The sequence below is a fragment of the Arachis ipaensis genome, chromosome B4 (genome assembly GCF_059453495.1).
Source record: "Arachis ipaensis isolate K30076 ecotype BB chromosome B4, ASM5945349v1, whole genome shotgun sequence".
Classification (NCBI taxonomy): Eukaryota; Viridiplantae; Streptophyta; class Magnoliopsida; order Fabales; family Fabaceae; genus Arachis; species Arachis ipaensis.
The window spans coordinates 9,040,112-9,058,218 of NC_142439.1; the positions used below are offsets into that span (position 1 = coordinate 9,040,112).

Consider the following 18,107-nt stretch of genomic DNA (forward strand, 5'->3'; position numbering starts at 1 on the left):
ATATGTTTGAACGAGAAGAATCTCTCTTTGCATTTTAAGAAAAAGAAAGTCCCAAGTTTTAAATTTGGAGTTATAGTTCTTAATATCTCAAACCAAGTAACTGTATGTGTATGTTTAGAGATGATTAAGCCACAAAGAAAATGGAATGAGTTGGCATTGAATGAACAAATCTATTTTTTTTTTCATTGATAACTATTTCTAAAATATTTAGACAAAATCCCAGACTAGATATTATTATTCAAAGTAGTATAATAAATTCTCTAAAATATAGTAATTTTATTGGACCATCCTTTTCTCTAAAAGACAAGAAGGCAATAACTTGATATTGAAGCAAAATGCATATGCCTAATGTATGAAGAAAAGAAATGGATGAGCATATATATATATATATATATTTCCATTTTTGTCTTTTTATCTGTGTAGATATTTTTGATATATCAAAAGTGCAAAGGGTTGAACAGTAAAACACTATGTTCTACTTTAACCCGTCTAATTTGAAAGTTCACAAGATAATTTTCTATCAAAATGTAATTTGGACCACAATCAAAATGTAAAACTAAAAAAGCATCTTAAGGAAGCATCATATTTACAAATTGTTTTCTTTGGTAGAATTAGCAGCATTGAAGCCTGTACATGAAATGTTAAACCCAACAGAAGAAGCCTTCATTCATCTGCACCACGGAGATTATACCTTTCTTTCAGACGCTTGGCAGTTCCATCAGATACAACGCTGTCAAGTAATTTATACTTTTTGTAATGCATTTCAAGTGTTTCTCCCTGTTGCTGGGCAAGGTTTTCTTCAAGTAGTAGTTGCAGCTAAAAGAAAAGAACACAAAATGCATATAAAATCACAATAGAATAACCTAAATACCACAAAATCTCATACTGATTATGAATTAACAAGCCACATATTTTGAACATCATTATGACATCACAAAAAGGGGGCAGCATTTTCATAGAGCAAGTGGTCTTCGGATACAAAAACCATTTCATAGTGTAGACACACAATTCCCATAAATCCATTGCATATAATAGAAAGATATGAACAGTAAATAGAAGGGATCAACAGAAAATAAAAGCCAAGAACAAGGGGGATCATAATGCTTGTGATGCAGTTGAGAAAAAAATAAAAGAATAAAACCCAAAATAGCCCCTGACAATTACTTCAAAAGACAACGAGCCCCTTAACAAAAAAAAACCCAATCCGACCCCTGACAATTGTCTCAAAAGGACAACGAGGCCCCTGTGCAAAAAAAAAAAAATCAATGTTGTTTTTTTTTGCACAGGGGCTAATCAATCCCAAAAAAAAAAGAGAAAGTCTAGGGAGCCAATGGCCTAAGCGTACAATGTGTACAATGAAGATTTAGAAAGTATTAGAGATATCATTATTAGTGTTACGTTATCCTGTCAGGTTACGCTTTTGGGATGAGTGGTTTCAGAACATGGTATAAGAGTTCTAGATGCGGAAGGTCAAGAGTTCGAATCTTGGTGAACCCAAAATTAATTTTTTATAACATGAGATGTTTATTATCCCTGGTATCCGGATGGTTATCCTTGGTATCCGGATGGTTATTCTGCATAGTATAAGTGATGTTCATTTAATTCATAAACCAAAGATTTAGCCCATTGTACATATTGTACACTTAGGCCATTGGTTACCTAGCACTACTCAAAAAAAAATTTCAGGGGCCGAATTTGGTGTTTTTTTTCTTGGAAGGGGTGGAGTATTCACTCAAAATAAAAACGTGTGAACTTACGTTGTGTGCATATTCATGTTCTGCAGCATGTTGGCGCGTAAGATGCTTCAATTCCTTTGCCACCTCAAAATCCGCATCATTTGGATCCAACCAGCGAAACCTTATCCTTCTTTCAGGAATTTGAGGCCGATCATCAAACATTTCCGCCTCAGCAGGATGAGCCCTTACCGGCCGTGGCGTCCCGCACATCATGAACGGGTACTGCCCTATCATGGTGATAACCTCCTTGACCTTCTTGGAGGAATCCAACTCTACTAATGCACACTCCGGCAGATTTCTTGGTCCAAGGTAGTTGGGAATGAACTTGACACTTTTTACCGTTGCAAACTGCTCAATAGCACTTCTCAAGACAGATTCAGAGACTTGGGGTGAAAGGTTGTCAAAGAACACTGTTCTAGTCACTTTCTCCTGAAATGAAGCATACTTCTCTGCTGCTGATGCCATCTGTTGATGTGAATGACAACAAAATTTAAAAGTTGATAGTTAAATTTCTGAGTCCTTACCATTAAACAAATGATGAATCTATACATAATGTATTTGATCAAATTGAAACTTTAGTACTAAAAGATTCAAGTACTAGATATAACTGAAACTTGAGCGTAGAAAGGGAAAAATATACGAGATCACATCAAAGTAGAAATGGGAAAATTAATCTATCAGGATAGATATTTACACATTTGCAGAATATGGAGTGAACAAAAGACAACAGCATTTCTTGATATTAATTTCCTAAAAATACTAAGCAAATTCTAGTTTTGCTATGTAAGTTGAAATCATCAGAAAATCAGCAGCATCAACGATTGTCAATGAGAACTTGTCCAAATTATGGAGAACACTACCATGCTCTTAAGAGAAACAAAAGTTAACCATGAAAAACAAGGGAATGAACCGGTTACATAAACGCTAGGAAAAGATTGTCAATGACAAATTGTTCAAATTACGGAATAATAATAACATAGCACCCAACGAAGACCTATCAATGCAGAAAGTCTGAAACATTTATCATCACAATCGCTTCAAGGAGGACTTTGCACATAACATTACCTACACATTTAGCAACCGATTTGTGCGATGCTAAAAAAACCTTCGATTATCTTTAATTACATAAATCTTGAAGCTCAAGTGGCAACATTATTACTCAAACAACAATGCAAGAGATGCAGATTCGAGTGTATCATGGTCCAAAAAGTACAAACTATGGCTGGAAAACCCTAAATTCAAGTAGACTGAGAATTGGGAAGGACAGCGGCGGTTCAAACTTCAACGCACAAACACATAACGAAACAAAGATGAAGAGATTGGAAGACTTGTAAAAGAGGTAGCTACCTGAGATGAAAATGCTTCAATTACGGTTCTTCTTGCGTTCTTCTCCGTGATGCACGAGAGAGTCACTCTCTTCTTCTTCCCTGCGTTCGTTCAAAACTGCGTTTTGAGTTGTTAATTTGGACTGTTGGCAAAGTATTTGATGGAGTTGTCCACAATAACTCCATTTGATGGAGCTGCACAAAATATTTAAAGAATTGCCCCAATTTATTTTACTGTATTTAAAATGAGTAGCAACAATATTTTTGGGAACCACAGATTGCCTCTGTCGCGTCCTCCACCGATGGAACCACACTGTCGCCATTGCCTTTGCCAACTTCTTCAACCACCCTCCTCTATTGCCAACACCCTGCATTTCTTGAACCTCTGGTAACATTCTCAATGGTCCTTTTTTTTTTTGTGGGGAATCTATTTTCAAAACTTGAAAGTGTTGGATTTGGGCGATATAACTCCATAGCAGAGGAGCTTCTTTTTCAGACTGGTTGTCAGATAATGTGGACCATCTTCTTTTGTGGTTAAAAATTAATTTTAAAAAAATTTGTTGCTTATTAATAAATGAGAAATGTTAGGGGACAGTAAAATTTGTGATGTTTAGCCATTATCAATATTTTTAATGGTGTAAAATATTATCTAATGGTGTAGGATTAATTATTTTTTTTTATGGTTAAGTGAGAGCTAAATTTCAACAAAAGTGCTGACCCTGAACTTTCTCTTAATAAATACAGCAAAATAAATTGAGACAATTTTATAATTATTTTCTCCAGTTCCATCAGATGGAATTGTCATAACCAGCTCCATCAAATACTTTGCCTGGACTGTTAAGTGCATTGTAAAATTCTCTAATTTTTTTTATTTTACCAACTATTTTGTTCTATTTTCTTTTCTTAAAAAAAAAAACTCGATCATCATTTGATTTATTAATTTAAATATTTATACCACTTAAACCTGTAACATTTTGTTGCTGGAAAAATAAATTTTAGAGACTGAAATTTTTGTAAAATGAATTTGGCCATTTTATTTATTTTGATAAATTGCTCTAGTTTATGTCATGAGTCCTAAAATAGTAAAATGTGTAATTATCAATTCAAGCCTTTTTTTTTTTGTAGCATATTATAATATAATATTATTAATCTAAATTCGTTCCTTTTTATCCCCCCCCCCCTCTCTCTCTCTCTCTCATAATTTCAACAGTTTTATACTTTTTTGTCAAACAATTTTTAAAAGTTATTTTTCTTTTGTTGTTTTTCTTGGTTATTTGCTTTTTGAAATTTCATAACCAGTCCCTCTGAATTCGTTATATTACAACATAGCCCTCATATTGAAGAAGAAAGAAACAAGGTGCAGGAGAACAGAGAACGAAGCACCTCAATTTGCTTCACAGCACAACACAACACTTCACTGTTCTTTCTGATTACTCTCTTCAATGCGATCTTCGCTGTGTGGAATGGTCGAGTGCGAGCCTTAACAAACGCCTTCGATTTACCATCGCGATTTTCGAGATCTGCCACCAATGGACAAGTCCAGCGCCTTGGAGTACATCAACCAGATGTTCCCAAACGGTACTTTTTTTTCGTTTTTCTTTTTTGAATCAGAGATTCGTAATGGTTTGTGATGATGAATAGCGTGTGTTCCTTACTATTTGATGTGATATATATGTTTTAATTTTGGCGAGATTTGAAATAATGTTGTTGTTGATGATGATGTTGTGCAGAGGCATCTCTGTCTGGTGTGGAGCCGCTGATGCAGAAAATTCAGAGCGAGATTCGCACTGTAGATGCCGGAATTCTAGCTGCTGTTCGCCAACAGGTCTTGATCTCTTTTCCTTTCATCTTCAATTTTGCATCCAATATACAAAAGCAAATTGTATTTCTAAGTAATGCAGTATTGATTGTTCATTGTTGCTCTGCATTATACTTGATCCTTAGAAAACTCTACCACTGCCGAGTTCTAGTTAATGTTAGCTTTCAGGTTAGATATTCAAGTGGTTATGCTGTTTTCCCCATAAGTTAGATCTCATTTTTCGAGTTATTGCGAATAGAAAAAGACTAGCACGGGTAGATTGTGGTTGAAGATCAGGCTGACTTGACTCAAACTAGACTAAGTTATTTAATAAACTTTGGATATCGGTTGTTAAGATACAGAACATAAAAGGAATAAAAAGAAAACTTGATGTGATACGGATATTAATAAAGAAACCATGAATCAAGTTTGAGTCCTGTGGATAAAAAGTGAGCCCAAGTTGCCACTTCTTAGGAACTTCTTTAAGGTGGAGTGGCCTTCTTGATCCGTTACTATCTTACTAAATGTGATTCTCTAAGATCACTAAGGTGTTGATACATCAGAAATGTGATTGCATATTACCATACAAGATTTTTAACAGTTTTTTTATTGAACATAATTTGTTTCCATAATTTCTGGTTTTTCATGCCCTGGCTTCTATAATTTCAGAGTAATTCAGGAACTAAGGCAAAAGAAGATCTTGCTGCTGCTACACGTGCTGTGGAGGTTTGCGTCCACTCTATTGTGTTTCTATTAGTTCTTTGTTCAATTGCTTAGATTAGTTCTCTTTAAATATTTATGTTGCATTGCATGTAATTTATTAGCTCCATCCATTCTTGTCTGGTTGGTATTTTAATACTATTTTTCTTTTTTTAATTATGCAGGAACTTATGTATAAGATCCGAGAAATAAAAACAAAAGCTGTACAGAGTGAAACGATGGTTCAAGAAATATGTCGCGACATTAAGAAATTAGATTTTGCAAAGAAGCATATAACTACAACAATTACTGCACTTCATCGTCTTACAATGCTTGGTAGGTCTTGGTAGCCCTTTTACTCTTGTAAAATCTGTTTTAATAGTTCCTAAGCTTGCTACTATATTATTTTGCCGTAGCACACAAACATAGTACATGTCCCTAAAGTTCATAGTAACAAACACATACATGGTTATTGTCACAGATTGCAATGTCCTTGTATATCTATATTTGTAGCGTGAACACTAAATAAACCACTAGACCATTCTTTGGATGAAAACCTCTAGACAAATTGGGTGGAATTTTAGCATACACATGGAAACTGGGTACAATATTTAATAGGTTTATTGCACTAACTAGATAGTTTCTTTAGATGCATAGATGTTATCTAATCTTTTACTTTAACAAGCTTACCTATTATATGGCAGTCTCTGCTGTTGAACAGCTTCAAGTCATGGCTTCAAAACGTCAATATAAGGAAGCTGCTGCACAGCTGGAGGTATCTGATCTATGCCTGTGGCATCTTTTCGGATAACTGTTGCAGTGTTGCTTTTCAAGTATTTGCTTACTACATTGGATTGGTGTCATTATGGTGCTTCTGTTTTTTTTTTCCTTTGCTGGGGGGTGGGATGGTTGTGAAACCAATGCATTGTGTTTCTTGATGTCCATGTTCCTATTGCACAATGAGGTAGTGATTTTATTATTATTGTGTCATTTTATGATGTATTTATAATCTGGGAGTTGGAGATTATGGGTTGAAAATAAGTTATTTAGGAATACAGTTGGAAACCGAGGTTTTGTGATTGCTGAATAAACTATTATATATAGTCTGGGGTTGTGCTTCAACTATATTTTTTACTTGGTAAATTAAAAATGTTTAATGAATTTCTTAATTTTCATCTATCTCATGCTGAAAGAAATGCATTTTATTTTGATGGACTAATTTATGAATTTTTACATTTGTTTTTTGTTTTTATCTGTCTCAGGCAGTGAACCAGTTATGCAGTCACTTTGAGGCTTATAGGGATATTCCAAAGATCATAGAACTAAGGGAGAAGTTTAAGAATATCAAGCAAATACTCAAGTCACATGTGTTTTCTGATTTTTCTAGGTATTTGTTACTCCCTTTTTGCTATTTTTGGAAATATCTACAGGTGTTTTAATATGAAAAAAAGAGGATATACTATGTTGTTGAATGCTAATATTTTTTTATTTATTTTTCCTCATAGTTTGTTTGTTTAAATTCATTAGACATGGTTTGTTTACAAAAAATCTTGTGTGTTAACTGGGTTTCTCAATTCCTTGTATTTGTCTCAGCTTAGGTACTGGAAAGGAGACAGAAGAAACTAATTTGCTCCAGCAGTTGTCTGATGCTTGCTTGGTTGTTGATGCATTAGAACCTTCTGTTAGGGAAGAGTTGGTAAATAATTTCTGCAATAGGGAGCTTACTTCATATGAACAAATTTTTGAAGGAGCTGGTATTTTTATGTCTCTGTAATGTGAATCTTATGTGTTTATTTATACAACAAGCTCTTATCAAATGTGCTTATGTTTGACCTTTTAAATATTTGTACTTCTTTCAGAGCTCGCAAAATTGGATAAAACTGAACGAAGATATGCTTGGATTAAGCGCCGAATGAGGTCAAATGAAGAGATTTGGAAAATTTTTCCATCTTCATGGCATGTTTTATATCGTCTATGTATCCTATTTTGTAAGAAGACAAGGTATGTTATTTCTTGCTTACAACATTTCTTAAAATATCGTATATGGCAATATATGTTATATGCTTTTTCCAGCAAAAGAGAGCATGCCTGTAGTGAAGCATTATTCTTCTAGTTTTGTTATGAAGTGACATTATAATTTATTGAATATGGGTAATTTTATTGCTTCAGCATAGAAACATTTTCTGACTTTTATAATCAAATTTAATCATATACCATGATTTTCATGCAGAACCCCTACCCCCACCCAAAAAAAAAAGTTATTAGGCGTTTTTCTGAATAATGTGTTGATATGAACTGTACTCAGCCCAGGAATATTATGTATGGACTCATGATTGTGATACTTTTCTCTACAGGAAACAACTTGAGGATATTCTTTCTAATCTAAAGGAAAAGCCAGATGTGGGGACCCTGTTGTTGGTAAGCCATGGTTTTGACCAATCATTAAACGATGAAATATTGACTTGCTGTTACAATAATTGCTTCAATGGTGTGATGCTATACAACTATATTTTCTTGCCACTGTTTTTTAACCGGAGCTTTTATTTACAAAATAGTTGATGGCTGGCTTTGTAATAATTCATTGATGGTGGTAACAAAGAATAAATTGTTGATGTAATGTATTTACGATGTGAATTTATGACTCTTATGTGTTAATTCAGTGTTTCACTTGTTGATTTTTGCAGGCTTTACAGCGAACTTTAGAGTTTGAAGATGAATTGGCTGAGAAATTTGGAGGAGGCACTCAAAACAGGGAGGTTGGGAATGAGATTGAGGAAATAGGTAGGGGAGCAAATTCTGGCAGTAATGCTTCAGATATCCGGAGGAAATATGAGAAAAAGCTTGCTGCTCATCAAGGAAGTAACAATGGGGTATGTATTATGAATTGGTGAAGTTTACATTACCTATCCCTAAGGAATCATTGAAATTATAGTTGTCTATGACCATTTTGTTTGGTTGTTATGAATAGGAAAACAATGGAAGTAAAGATTTGGCGGTACCTGGAGCTGGGGTATGGATCTATGTGACTATTATCTATTTAATGTAATGGTTTTGTTGGTTGTGTTACATACATAGATATTGTACTTCTTATTCACTGTTATCCAAAATCTCTCTATCTTATTAGTCTAAGATTAATTTATGGTATTACAGAAGAAAATCCGACGATGTGCTACATTCTGATTACATCATTTAAAATTTTCAAATCTCCTAGTCAAGGTTATCTCTTTTATTTTATCTCTGCAATTGAAGCACTGAAATTGTATTGGACTAATGTAATTTTTTATTTGATAAAATGCTTTTGTCTGATCATATGCTTGGGATTATCTGGACTCTTATGTTGTCTCTCAGTTATTTAATATTTTATTAAATATTTTCAAATTATCAAAGGGTAAAAGAAGGGAGTGAAGAAAATTGAATGTCCTAATTGAAAAATAAGTCAAATGAATTTGATGTAGAGTGCTTCCTAGTCTTTATTGTAATAGTGGCTGTCCTCACTTTATTCTTAATGATCTATTTTCATTAGGATGGGCCTGATAAACATTTTGTTGTTTTGGCAGTTCAATTTTCGTGGAATTATTTCATCTTGCTTTGAACCTCACTTAAGAGTATATGTAGAATTGGAAGAGAAAACATTAATGGAAAATTTAGAGAAACTCGTTCAGGTAATTTGGGTCTTGCTTTTGATGTATGTACTCATTGATTTACTTATCACTGTCCCTTGATTAAATGTGTCATCCAATATAGGAGGAGACATGGGATATTGAGGAGGGAGGTCAGAATAGCGTTTTATCCAGCAGCATGCAGGTGATAGGTCATTTCATTTCTTAGAGCCTTTAGGAATTCTGTTAGGTAGCTGTTGGTTAATGTTGCCAATAATAGATAGGGTTAGATATATAGATCCCCCCTGGCACGGATGAATGATGGAGCCCCCTTCTCCTTTTCTGATGGCCAGTTTGTTATTATGCTTTGAGCTAACTTTGTCGTTTTGTTGTGTAGTTGTTTCTCATAATCAAGAGGAGTTTGAAGAGATGCAGTGCTTTAACAAAGAACCAGACACTATTTAATTTGTTCAAGGTAACTCCTGAGTTATAGCTAATATTTCTCCATTTCAAAAATGACAAAACATGTGCCCAGAGCTGTTGAATAATTGTTAAAAGTTCAACACATGGGACTAGTAGGAACACTCTATTAAGAGAAAAAACTTCACTTTGAGACCTGCTAAATGGTGGTTATGTAATGTAGCCAATGTAGTTGGCTGCGGTTGAAGAGTTAAAAACGGCCATGTGATCTGCACTCTTATTGTCTGACTAACTATTGGGTATTAAGGAATTCAAAAGAATGCTGTTTGAATTTCTCTGTGGAAATGGAGTTGGTTTTTAGTTGCAACTTGCAATGCATACTGTAATTTAGAGGTCTAGCTTTCTGATGTATATGATTTTATTTCAATTCACTCTTAGGTTTTCCAAAGAATTCTTAAAGCATATGCTACAAAGCTCTTTGTAAGACTCCCAAAGGGTGGTACTGGAATTGTTGCTGCTGCCACAGGCATGGATGGACAGATAAAGGTATCTTGTAAAGAATTCGCTTTTCGTGATTTGTCAGAAGTTAAAGCTACATATTAACTTACTATTTTATCAAACAGCTTTCTTTATTTGAAATTTTTTTATAAACTCTTGGGAACTGTTGTACAGACATCTGATAGGGATGAAAGGGTGATTTGTTACATTGTTAATTCAGCCGAATATTGCCATAAAACGGTCAGTAAATTTCTTTATCATGCTTAATTTAGTTCAAGACGAGTAAATGCCAGTTTTACTTAGCCTTGCATATGGCAGGCCGGTGAACTGGCTGAGAGCGTTTCCAAGATAATAGATCATCAGTATGCAGATGGGGTAGATATGTCAGAAGTGCAGGTACTAATATCTTCTCATTAAAATGATGCTTTTCTCTGCAAATGTCATTCTAAGAGAATTGTGCAATCATGCAGGATGATTTTTCAGCTGTTATAACAAAGTCATTGGTGACCTTGGTGCATGGCCTGGAAACCAAGTTTGACATTGAAATGGCTGCAATGACACGTGTACCATGGGGTACTCTTGAGAGTGTTGGTGATCAGTCAGAGTAAGCTGAATTCCAAAGGAGAAAACAATTAGTAATCCTTGTTCCTGATAAAATTATCAATTTAATCTTATTATTTTTCTTACAGATATGTTAATGCCATAAATCTGATTCTTACCACTAGCATTCCTACTCTTGGAAGTCTTCTTTCTCCTGTCTACTTTCAGTTCTTTTTGGACAAGGTAATACCAATTTGATGCATTGAGTTAAGATTTTTTATGTCAACCTTGGTGTTAAGGACATTTTCTTTTCTGGCATGCTAGTTGTAATTAATAATAAATAAAATATTCCTTGAATGCTTTTCTGTTTCAAATAGCTTTTTTCTTGCAGATGTTGTAAGGGACTAAATTAGATGGTAAATACTCAATGTTGCTTAATAATGCAAGTTGAATGTTTACATTTATTTCCCATTTATTATCCGCAGCTTGCATCATCTCTTGGTCCGCGCTTCTATTCTAACATTTTCAAATGCAAGCAAATATCAGAAACGGGCGCTCAACAGGTACTGGCCGCTTTCTTTAATTGGTTTTTATTTCCTTTTGGTTACATCAAGAGTAAGGCTAAAGCATATTTTTGATAGGTTTGTAAATGTAAGATGGCTTTTATTCTCAACAGTTTTGAACATTTTTAATCTGGAGTACATGATACATAAAGGAGTTTGAAACTTTTTTTTTTTTTTTTCTGTGGAACACTTGAAACCTTATGAGAACGAGCTAACAAAGTGATACTTTTGCAGATGCTACTGGATACACAAGCTGTTAAGACAATCCTTCTTGAAATTCCTTCCCTTGGTAGACAGGTGATCTAACTTCTGCAAATACTTTTTAGTCATCTTTCCTTCCCTTGGAGCTTAAATCTAGGGAATCTGACCTCCACATTTCAAGAGTTGGTGAATTTACTATGCTGTTGTTCCTTTTACCAGTAGCATTTAATTTTTTTTTTCAGCTATAGTTTTTATATAGAAAATATTGATAATGAAATTTTCAAGAGAAATCTTTCACCGACTTTCACCCTTAGACATAATTAGAAATTGATATTTTATTTTTTGAACCAAGATGAATAAAAAATTAATAGCTGAGACTTTATGTTTTGCATTTTACAATTTACATGTTCCTAGTTATATTCTACCCATATAAAATATCTTGTTGCCTCATTGGTCTTTAATTCTCTACTGAATTGGAAGCAGAGATGGACTGCCTGTCTGAACCAACTGACTTTATCATCTTGCATGCTATAGGGCAAAAGAATCCTTATGAAATTTCATGTCATATAATTGTCAATTTCTTGTGTGCTTGTCAATGTTTCTCTCATTACACTTGTTGATTGTTTATTCTCTGCAACAGACTTCAGGTGCTGCTGGCTATTCCAAGTTTGTAAGCCGCGAGATGAGCAAAGCTGAGGCACTTTTGAAGGTTTGTTGTTATTGGTGGAAAAAAACACTATTATAATTGAAGTTTATTTAGTTCTTTCTAACATGGGTTTGTGTGAATGCAACGTTTAGGTTATACTGTCTCCAGTTGATTCCGTGGCAGATACATACCGAGCATTACTACCTGAGGGTACACCGATGGAATTTCAGCGAATACTGGACCTTAAGGTTTTGCTAATTCCTATCAGTTCTTCGTTGAATTCCTCTAGTTCTGATTACTACCTCAAAAACTGGAGACTGGCTATCTCATCATATAAATGCATAAAATGAACTTGTATAATTCTAAGTTCATGATAATTAAAATTATCATAAGTTCATGACTAATTTGACTTTAACTTATTCTAGCTGAATAATCATAAGTGAATATGCCCTGTTAAGTGGGTAATCGTCCCAAGCTTGAGGAGAATAACAAGGAAGCATAGTCTTAATTTATGTGTAGACTAAAGAAAAAAGTGGTTCAAGATTCACTATTTGTAAAGAACATTACATCTTTAGTAAAATAAGACCTAAAAGGAAGTAGTCTATTATTGATGACATAAGACTTGCATATAGACAATGCTCAAGTCAAATGTTGGATCTTATCAAGATACGGACTAGGTTTCCAAAAACGTGGACAGTGATGAGGAGCATGTAATGCATGGTTGAAAATTCTAATGGAATATGTATGAAACATAAATTTGAATAATTACCATAATCGTCCAACTCTGTTATTTTTAGGAATGGTTCATGGATTGATTATTTATGGTTTTTCAGATGCAACTGATTGAATGTCAATTCTTTAATCACTTATGTCTGTTTTCACATTTCAGGGTCTTAAAAAAGCGGATCAACAAAGTATTCTTGATGACTTCAATAAACATGGCCCTGGAATTAAGCAAACACAGATTACACCTACAGTTGTCCCAGCTTCCCCAGTGGCTCCGGTGGTGCCTAATCCTTCTGCTGCTGGACTCATGGCATCTCGGGAGGATGTACTAACTAGGGCTGCCGCACTTGGACGAGGAGCAGCCACCACAGGGTTCAAGCGATTCCTGGCTCTAACTGAAGCCGCCAAAGACAGGAAGGATGGGCCTTTCCGGAAGCTTTTTAATCCATAACGAAGAGTGGTATTGAACAAAAGTTTTTGTCAAAAGCTTTTGGTATTTCGTTGTTCTAGGAAAAAATGTGTATCTTTTTGTTGTAGGTTTATTTTACTCTGATTCTTTTTGTAATTTTATGATCATGTTTATCTTTATTTCACTTTATCAACCGGAGTAGTATATTAAAATCATGTCTAAGAATATTTATTCCAGATATGATCATATACCACAAACATATTCAAAATAGGAGATATAATAATAAAATTATGTTATTAATATGAACTAACATCCTTAATATAATATAATTTTTATATAATTAAACAATTTGATGTGAGAAATTATGAAATTAATCTTTGGATAGCTAAATTGTAGGTGAATGTTATCCTTTCTATTATAACAAAATAAGTTTATATTGACATGATATATTTATAGAAAACATAAAGTTATCGGTTTATTATAGCACTATTTTAGTCTATTTTTTATTATCGTTTTCGTAAAATGAAGTTTGTTCAATAAACAAGAAATGCAATATTAGAATTTAATTTTTTTATATAAACTAACATATTTATATTATAACTTTTTCTATAATTGGTGATTTACAAGTATCGCTCTCAAAGAAAATTGTCGCCTTCTGAAGTACGTTTCTGTAATTCTGTTTCTGCTCAGTAATCATTGCAATCATGGCAGGTGCAATTGTAAGTCATGCTTTAGTGTCTAGTTTTATTCAAGTTGTTTTTGACAAGCTTGCTTCACCTGAGTTTGTGAATTTCATTCGGGGAAAGAAGCTTCACAAGAAGCTAATCAAAAGGTTGGAGACCAATCTGTATGCAGTTCAAGCTGTTCTTAATGATGCTGAGCAGCGACAAATCAATGACCCTGCTGTGAAGAAGTGGCTCGATGATGTCAAAGATGCTGTCTATGATGTTGATGACTTGTTAGATCGTGTTTCAACCGAAGCAGGAACGGCTCAAAAGAAGGTTGGTACCTTGTTCTCTCGCTTTCTAAATTTTTGAGAGTTCGAGGTTGTTACAAAACTGGAAGACATAACTGAGAGACTAGAATATGCTGGAAAAAGCAAAGACATTCTTGGTCTAAAAGAGAATGCTAGGGAGAGCTTGTTGTGGAGAACACCATCAACATCCCTGTTAGAAAGATCCACTATATATGGTAGAGATCAAGACAAAGAAGCCATAATGGAATTGTTATTTGATGATACAACATATGCTAAAATATCTGTGATTCCGATTGTTGGCATGGGTGGGTTTGGAAAAACCACTTTAGCTCAATTGGTGTATAATGATGAGTCTTTGGAGCAAATATTTGATCTTAAGTTGTGGATTTATGTTTCTGAAAATTTTGATATTCAGAAGATCACCAAGACTATGATAGAGGCAGTTACTTCAAGTAGCTGTGATATGAAGGATTTGGGTTTTCTTCAACTCGAATTGAAGGAAAAGCTGATAGGGAAGAAGTACTTAGTCGTTTTGGACGATGTTTGGAATGAGAACTATGGTGTTTGGAATGATTTTCAGAAGCCTCTTCAACACGGGGCCAAAGGGAAGTAAAATTCTTGCAACAATTCGTTGCGAGAAGGTTGCTTCCGTTGTCCAAACATGTCCAGCTTATCATCTAAGTCAATTAGATGATGAAGATTCAATTGCTGGTTGGTGTTTGCTAACCACTCATGTCTTCCATTAGAATTAGGAGAAGATTCAAGTAAGAAGAAGATTGGTAGACAAATCGCTGAAAAGTGTAAGGGGTTACCATTAGCAGCGCTAATGCTCGGAGGGATTCTGAGAAGACAAGATGACATCAGAAACTGGAAGACTATTATGGAGAGTGAAATATGGGAACTACCTGATAATGAGAGTAATATTATTCCAGCATTGAGAATTAGCTACCATTATCTTCCTCCAAATTTAAAATGCTGCTTTTAGTTTTCAGCGTTTTAGCATTGATGGTGACTGTTTTGTGATGCATGATCTCATGCATGACTTAGCAACATCTGTTGGTGGAGAATTCTATTTCAGATTGGAAGAAAGTGGGAAAGCAAACCAGATCGGTGCTAGAACTCGTCATTTGTCATATAACACTTTGAGTAATCACATCTCAAGAAATTTGCAGGCCTTTGGCAGGGCACAACATCTGAGGACATTTTTGCCCCATCTGTTCCAGAGTTGTGTCCTTCAACAATGACATGCAACTGCCTATCATATTATCAATATTTTAACGCTTAAGAGTTTTCTCATTTCGTCCCTTTCAAAATCTTGTTGCATTGCCGATTCGATAGGTGAATTAACCCAGCTGCGTTATTTGGATCTCTCTTGTACAAACACTGAAACTGTACTTTTGTAATAATCTGCATAGGCTTCCAAGCAGCATGCAAAATCTAGTGAATTTGCGCCATCTTGACATTGGGGAAAGCTCTTTGCTGGAGTTGCCAAAGGGAATGAGCAAACTACAAAATCTGCAACACTTGACTGACTTCAATGTTGATGAAGAGAACGTGATTGCAGAACTTGGAGGACTTGCAAATATCCATGGCCCCTTTGGGATTTGCAAATTAGAGAATGTCCGGAATAGCAGCGAGCCATCAGAGGCAAGAATGATGGAGAAGAAGCACATTAGTACTTTGTTTTATGTATGGTCTCGAATTCGAGCATGAAAGAGGCATATTTGACAAGTTACAACCTCACAATGAGGTGAAAGAGCTATTGATATATAGCTACAGAGGTACAACATTTCCAAATTGGCTAGGCCACTCTTCCTACCACAATATGAGTAGCATTGTTCTTGACTCCTGCAGAAACTGCTGCATGCTTCCTTCACTTGGACAACTTCCTAATCTCAAGTCCTTGATCATTGTGAATTTCGATTCTCTGCGGACCATTGGTGCTGAGTTTTACAGGAATGATAGTTTTTTCAGGACAGCACCACCTTTTCCATCCTTGGAACATCTTGAATTCTGTTACATGCCTTGCTGGCAGGAGTGGGATTCATTTGAGCCTAGTGCTTTTCCTCAACTTAAACATCTTGCACTGCATTATTGTCCAATATTATCAAAAGGTTTGCCTGACCTTCCTTTGAAAGAACGCTTTGAGAGTTGGAGATCAATGCCTATGAAAAAAGAGAGGCGCAAGTTTTGGCTAGTTGGGTTCTTTTCAGCTATATGGAACATTTGGTTACAACGGAATGAGGCCATATTTCAGAGCAAGACAACAGGAGCAGTAGAATGTGTGGCTCAAACTTTTTCATGTGCTGCAGAGTGGTATGATGAATAATTCCTATTGTTGATGGCTATGCCGGAGATGACATCGGAATTATTTTTCTTTTTTCCTTTTGTTGTCTTATTTTTCTTTGCTCCACGTGAATGTTGAGCTCCTTCGTTCAAAAAAAAAAAAAACACAGCATTATAGGATGCCAGAAGCTTGTTTCTTCTTCCCAAGGGCTCCTGCAATTCGCATAGTGATATCCGAAAACGATGATGTAGAGCTGCAGGATTTGCCACTTTCACTGAATTCTATTTCACTTTCAGGCAGCCAGGTGGTACAATCTATGTTCAAGGCCATTGCAAACGCCATACCAACACATCTCCAGGTGGGCTGAAGTGTCTTACATCCCTGAAATTCAAATAATCTATCAAGGATTATCAAACAGGTAATTCTTCTGCACTCTCCAAAGGCAATAATTTAACAGCTAGATTGGGAAAAGTGAATCATTAACTTGTACCTTCTTCATCAAAGTTTTCAGTTTCATTTAACTTATATAGTTGATGGAAAGCATATGGAATAGCAGATTCAGGGTTATAAGTTTTTCTGCAGTAAAAATTGTGAATTACTTACACAAAAAATGACTTGCAATGAAAGCAACTAACATCCTTTTCCCTGTTGCATGCAGTTCATGAAAGTTTATATGTCCATGCCAATCAGCTGCCATTCAAGAACAATGATTTCTTGGGTAGTATTATTTTGAGGCAAAGATTATCCAAGGGGAGGGATTTCATTGCAGGATATAAATATAAAGTTCAAAGGCTCCTTATGACCAAATAAGTTTGTGCAAGTGTTTATTGCTATATATATATATATATATATATATATATATATAGTATAAGAAGAATTTTAAATATAAAAAATAATATATATTAATTAAAATTAACGGTTAAAATTATTGAAATATTGGTGTTTTTAATATTTAAAAATTTTTCAAAATAATATTAAAAAGTTTTAAGTGTTCTACAAACATTAGTATTTTAATCATTTTAATTTTAACCTCAATTATGTATATATTTTTATAACAAAGATTAATGGTTAAAATTACTGAAATACCATTAAAGATCATGTGAAGCGAAGCATGTTTTTGTTTGCTCCTGTTTCTGAATTTACTACAAGAGCTAATTAATTTGACAGGAGAGAATTTTAGTACTCATTCTTCTCCACCAATTCGATGGGGTTAGTCCCTTATTTTATCATATGGTAGGAAAAGAAAAATAGTCCTAAAAAATTATACAAAAGAAAGTGAATATAAATAACAATTCTTTTGGGCTCCGTTTGGTTGATGTATAGGATGAGACATAGATACAAAGACACAGACATTAAAGACATAGACATAAAATATTTGTGTCTATGTATTGTGTTTGGTAAAAATAATAAACAAGACACAAATATTTGAAAAAGACTAAATTACCCTTCATTTAACCACAATTTTATCAACACCACTGCACACCTATCACCTCAAACGCTACATATCATTACCATTAAATTTTTATTTCTTTTCATATTTTTTTTCTTCTAATATCATCTTAAATTTTCATTCAAATATTAAATATACAGTTTTTTTGAAAAAAAATAGAAAACCAAAGCCTAAAATTTATCAAAGATTAATTAAAATTTAAATAAATAAAAAATTAAATGTATAATTTTTTTT

The 18,107-nt window shown here is 34.3% G+C and overlaps 3 protein-coding genes across 3 annotated transcripts; 2 read left to right on the forward strand and 1 right to left on the reverse strand.

Annotated features, from left to right (window-relative positions):
- Positions 1-400: 400 nt before the first annotated feature.
- Positions 401-3,522, reverse strand: LOC107638770 (ASI1-immunoprecipitated protein 1). The gene is made up of 3 exons (XM_016342158.3): positions 3,084-3,522; positions 1,758-2,201; positions 401-816 (listed from the first exon to the last, which is right to left on the reverse strand). Exons 2-3 carry the CDS (start codon positions 2,199-2,201, stop codon positions 664-666), a joined length of 597 nt encoding a protein of 198 aa, XP_016197644.1. The 5' UTR covers positions 3,084-3,522; the 3' UTR covers positions 401-663.
- A 738-nt stretch (positions 3,523-4,260) lies between these two features.
- On the forward strand, positions 4,261-13,428 carry LOC107638771 (vacuolar protein sorting-associated protein 53 A). Its single transcript, XM_016342159.3, has 24 exons — positions 4,261-4,639; positions 4,792-4,886; positions 5,529-5,585; positions 5,744-5,894; positions 6,263-6,333; positions 6,821-6,945; positions 7,152-7,312; positions 7,418-7,559; positions 7,913-7,976; positions 8,243-8,428; positions 8,527-8,568; positions 9,116-9,220; positions 9,303-9,362; positions 9,555-9,632; positions 10,016-10,123; positions 10,250-10,315; positions 10,394-10,471; positions 10,546-10,679; positions 10,765-10,858; positions 11,101-11,178; positions 11,413-11,475; positions 12,020-12,088; positions 12,178-12,273; positions 12,915-13,428. The coding sequence occupies exons 1-24, from the start codon at positions 4,591-4,593 to the stop codon at positions 13,200-13,202; spliced, it is 2,460 nt and encodes an 819-aa protein (XP_016197645.1). The 5' UTR covers positions 4,261-4,590; the 3' UTR covers positions 13,203-13,428.
- A 410-nt stretch (positions 13,429-13,838) lies between these two features.
- Positions 13,839-17,232, forward strand: LOC107635975 (putative disease resistance RPP13-like protein 1). Its single transcript, XM_021120674.2, has 3 exons — positions 13,839-14,161; positions 16,720-16,841; positions 17,082-17,232. Exons 1-3 carry the CDS (start codon positions 13,865-13,867, stop codon positions 17,086-17,088), a joined length of 426 nt encoding a protein of 141 aa, XP_020976333.1. The 5' UTR covers positions 13,839-13,864; the 3' UTR covers positions 17,089-17,232.
- The last annotated feature ends 875 nt before the right edge of the window (positions 17,233-18,107 follow it).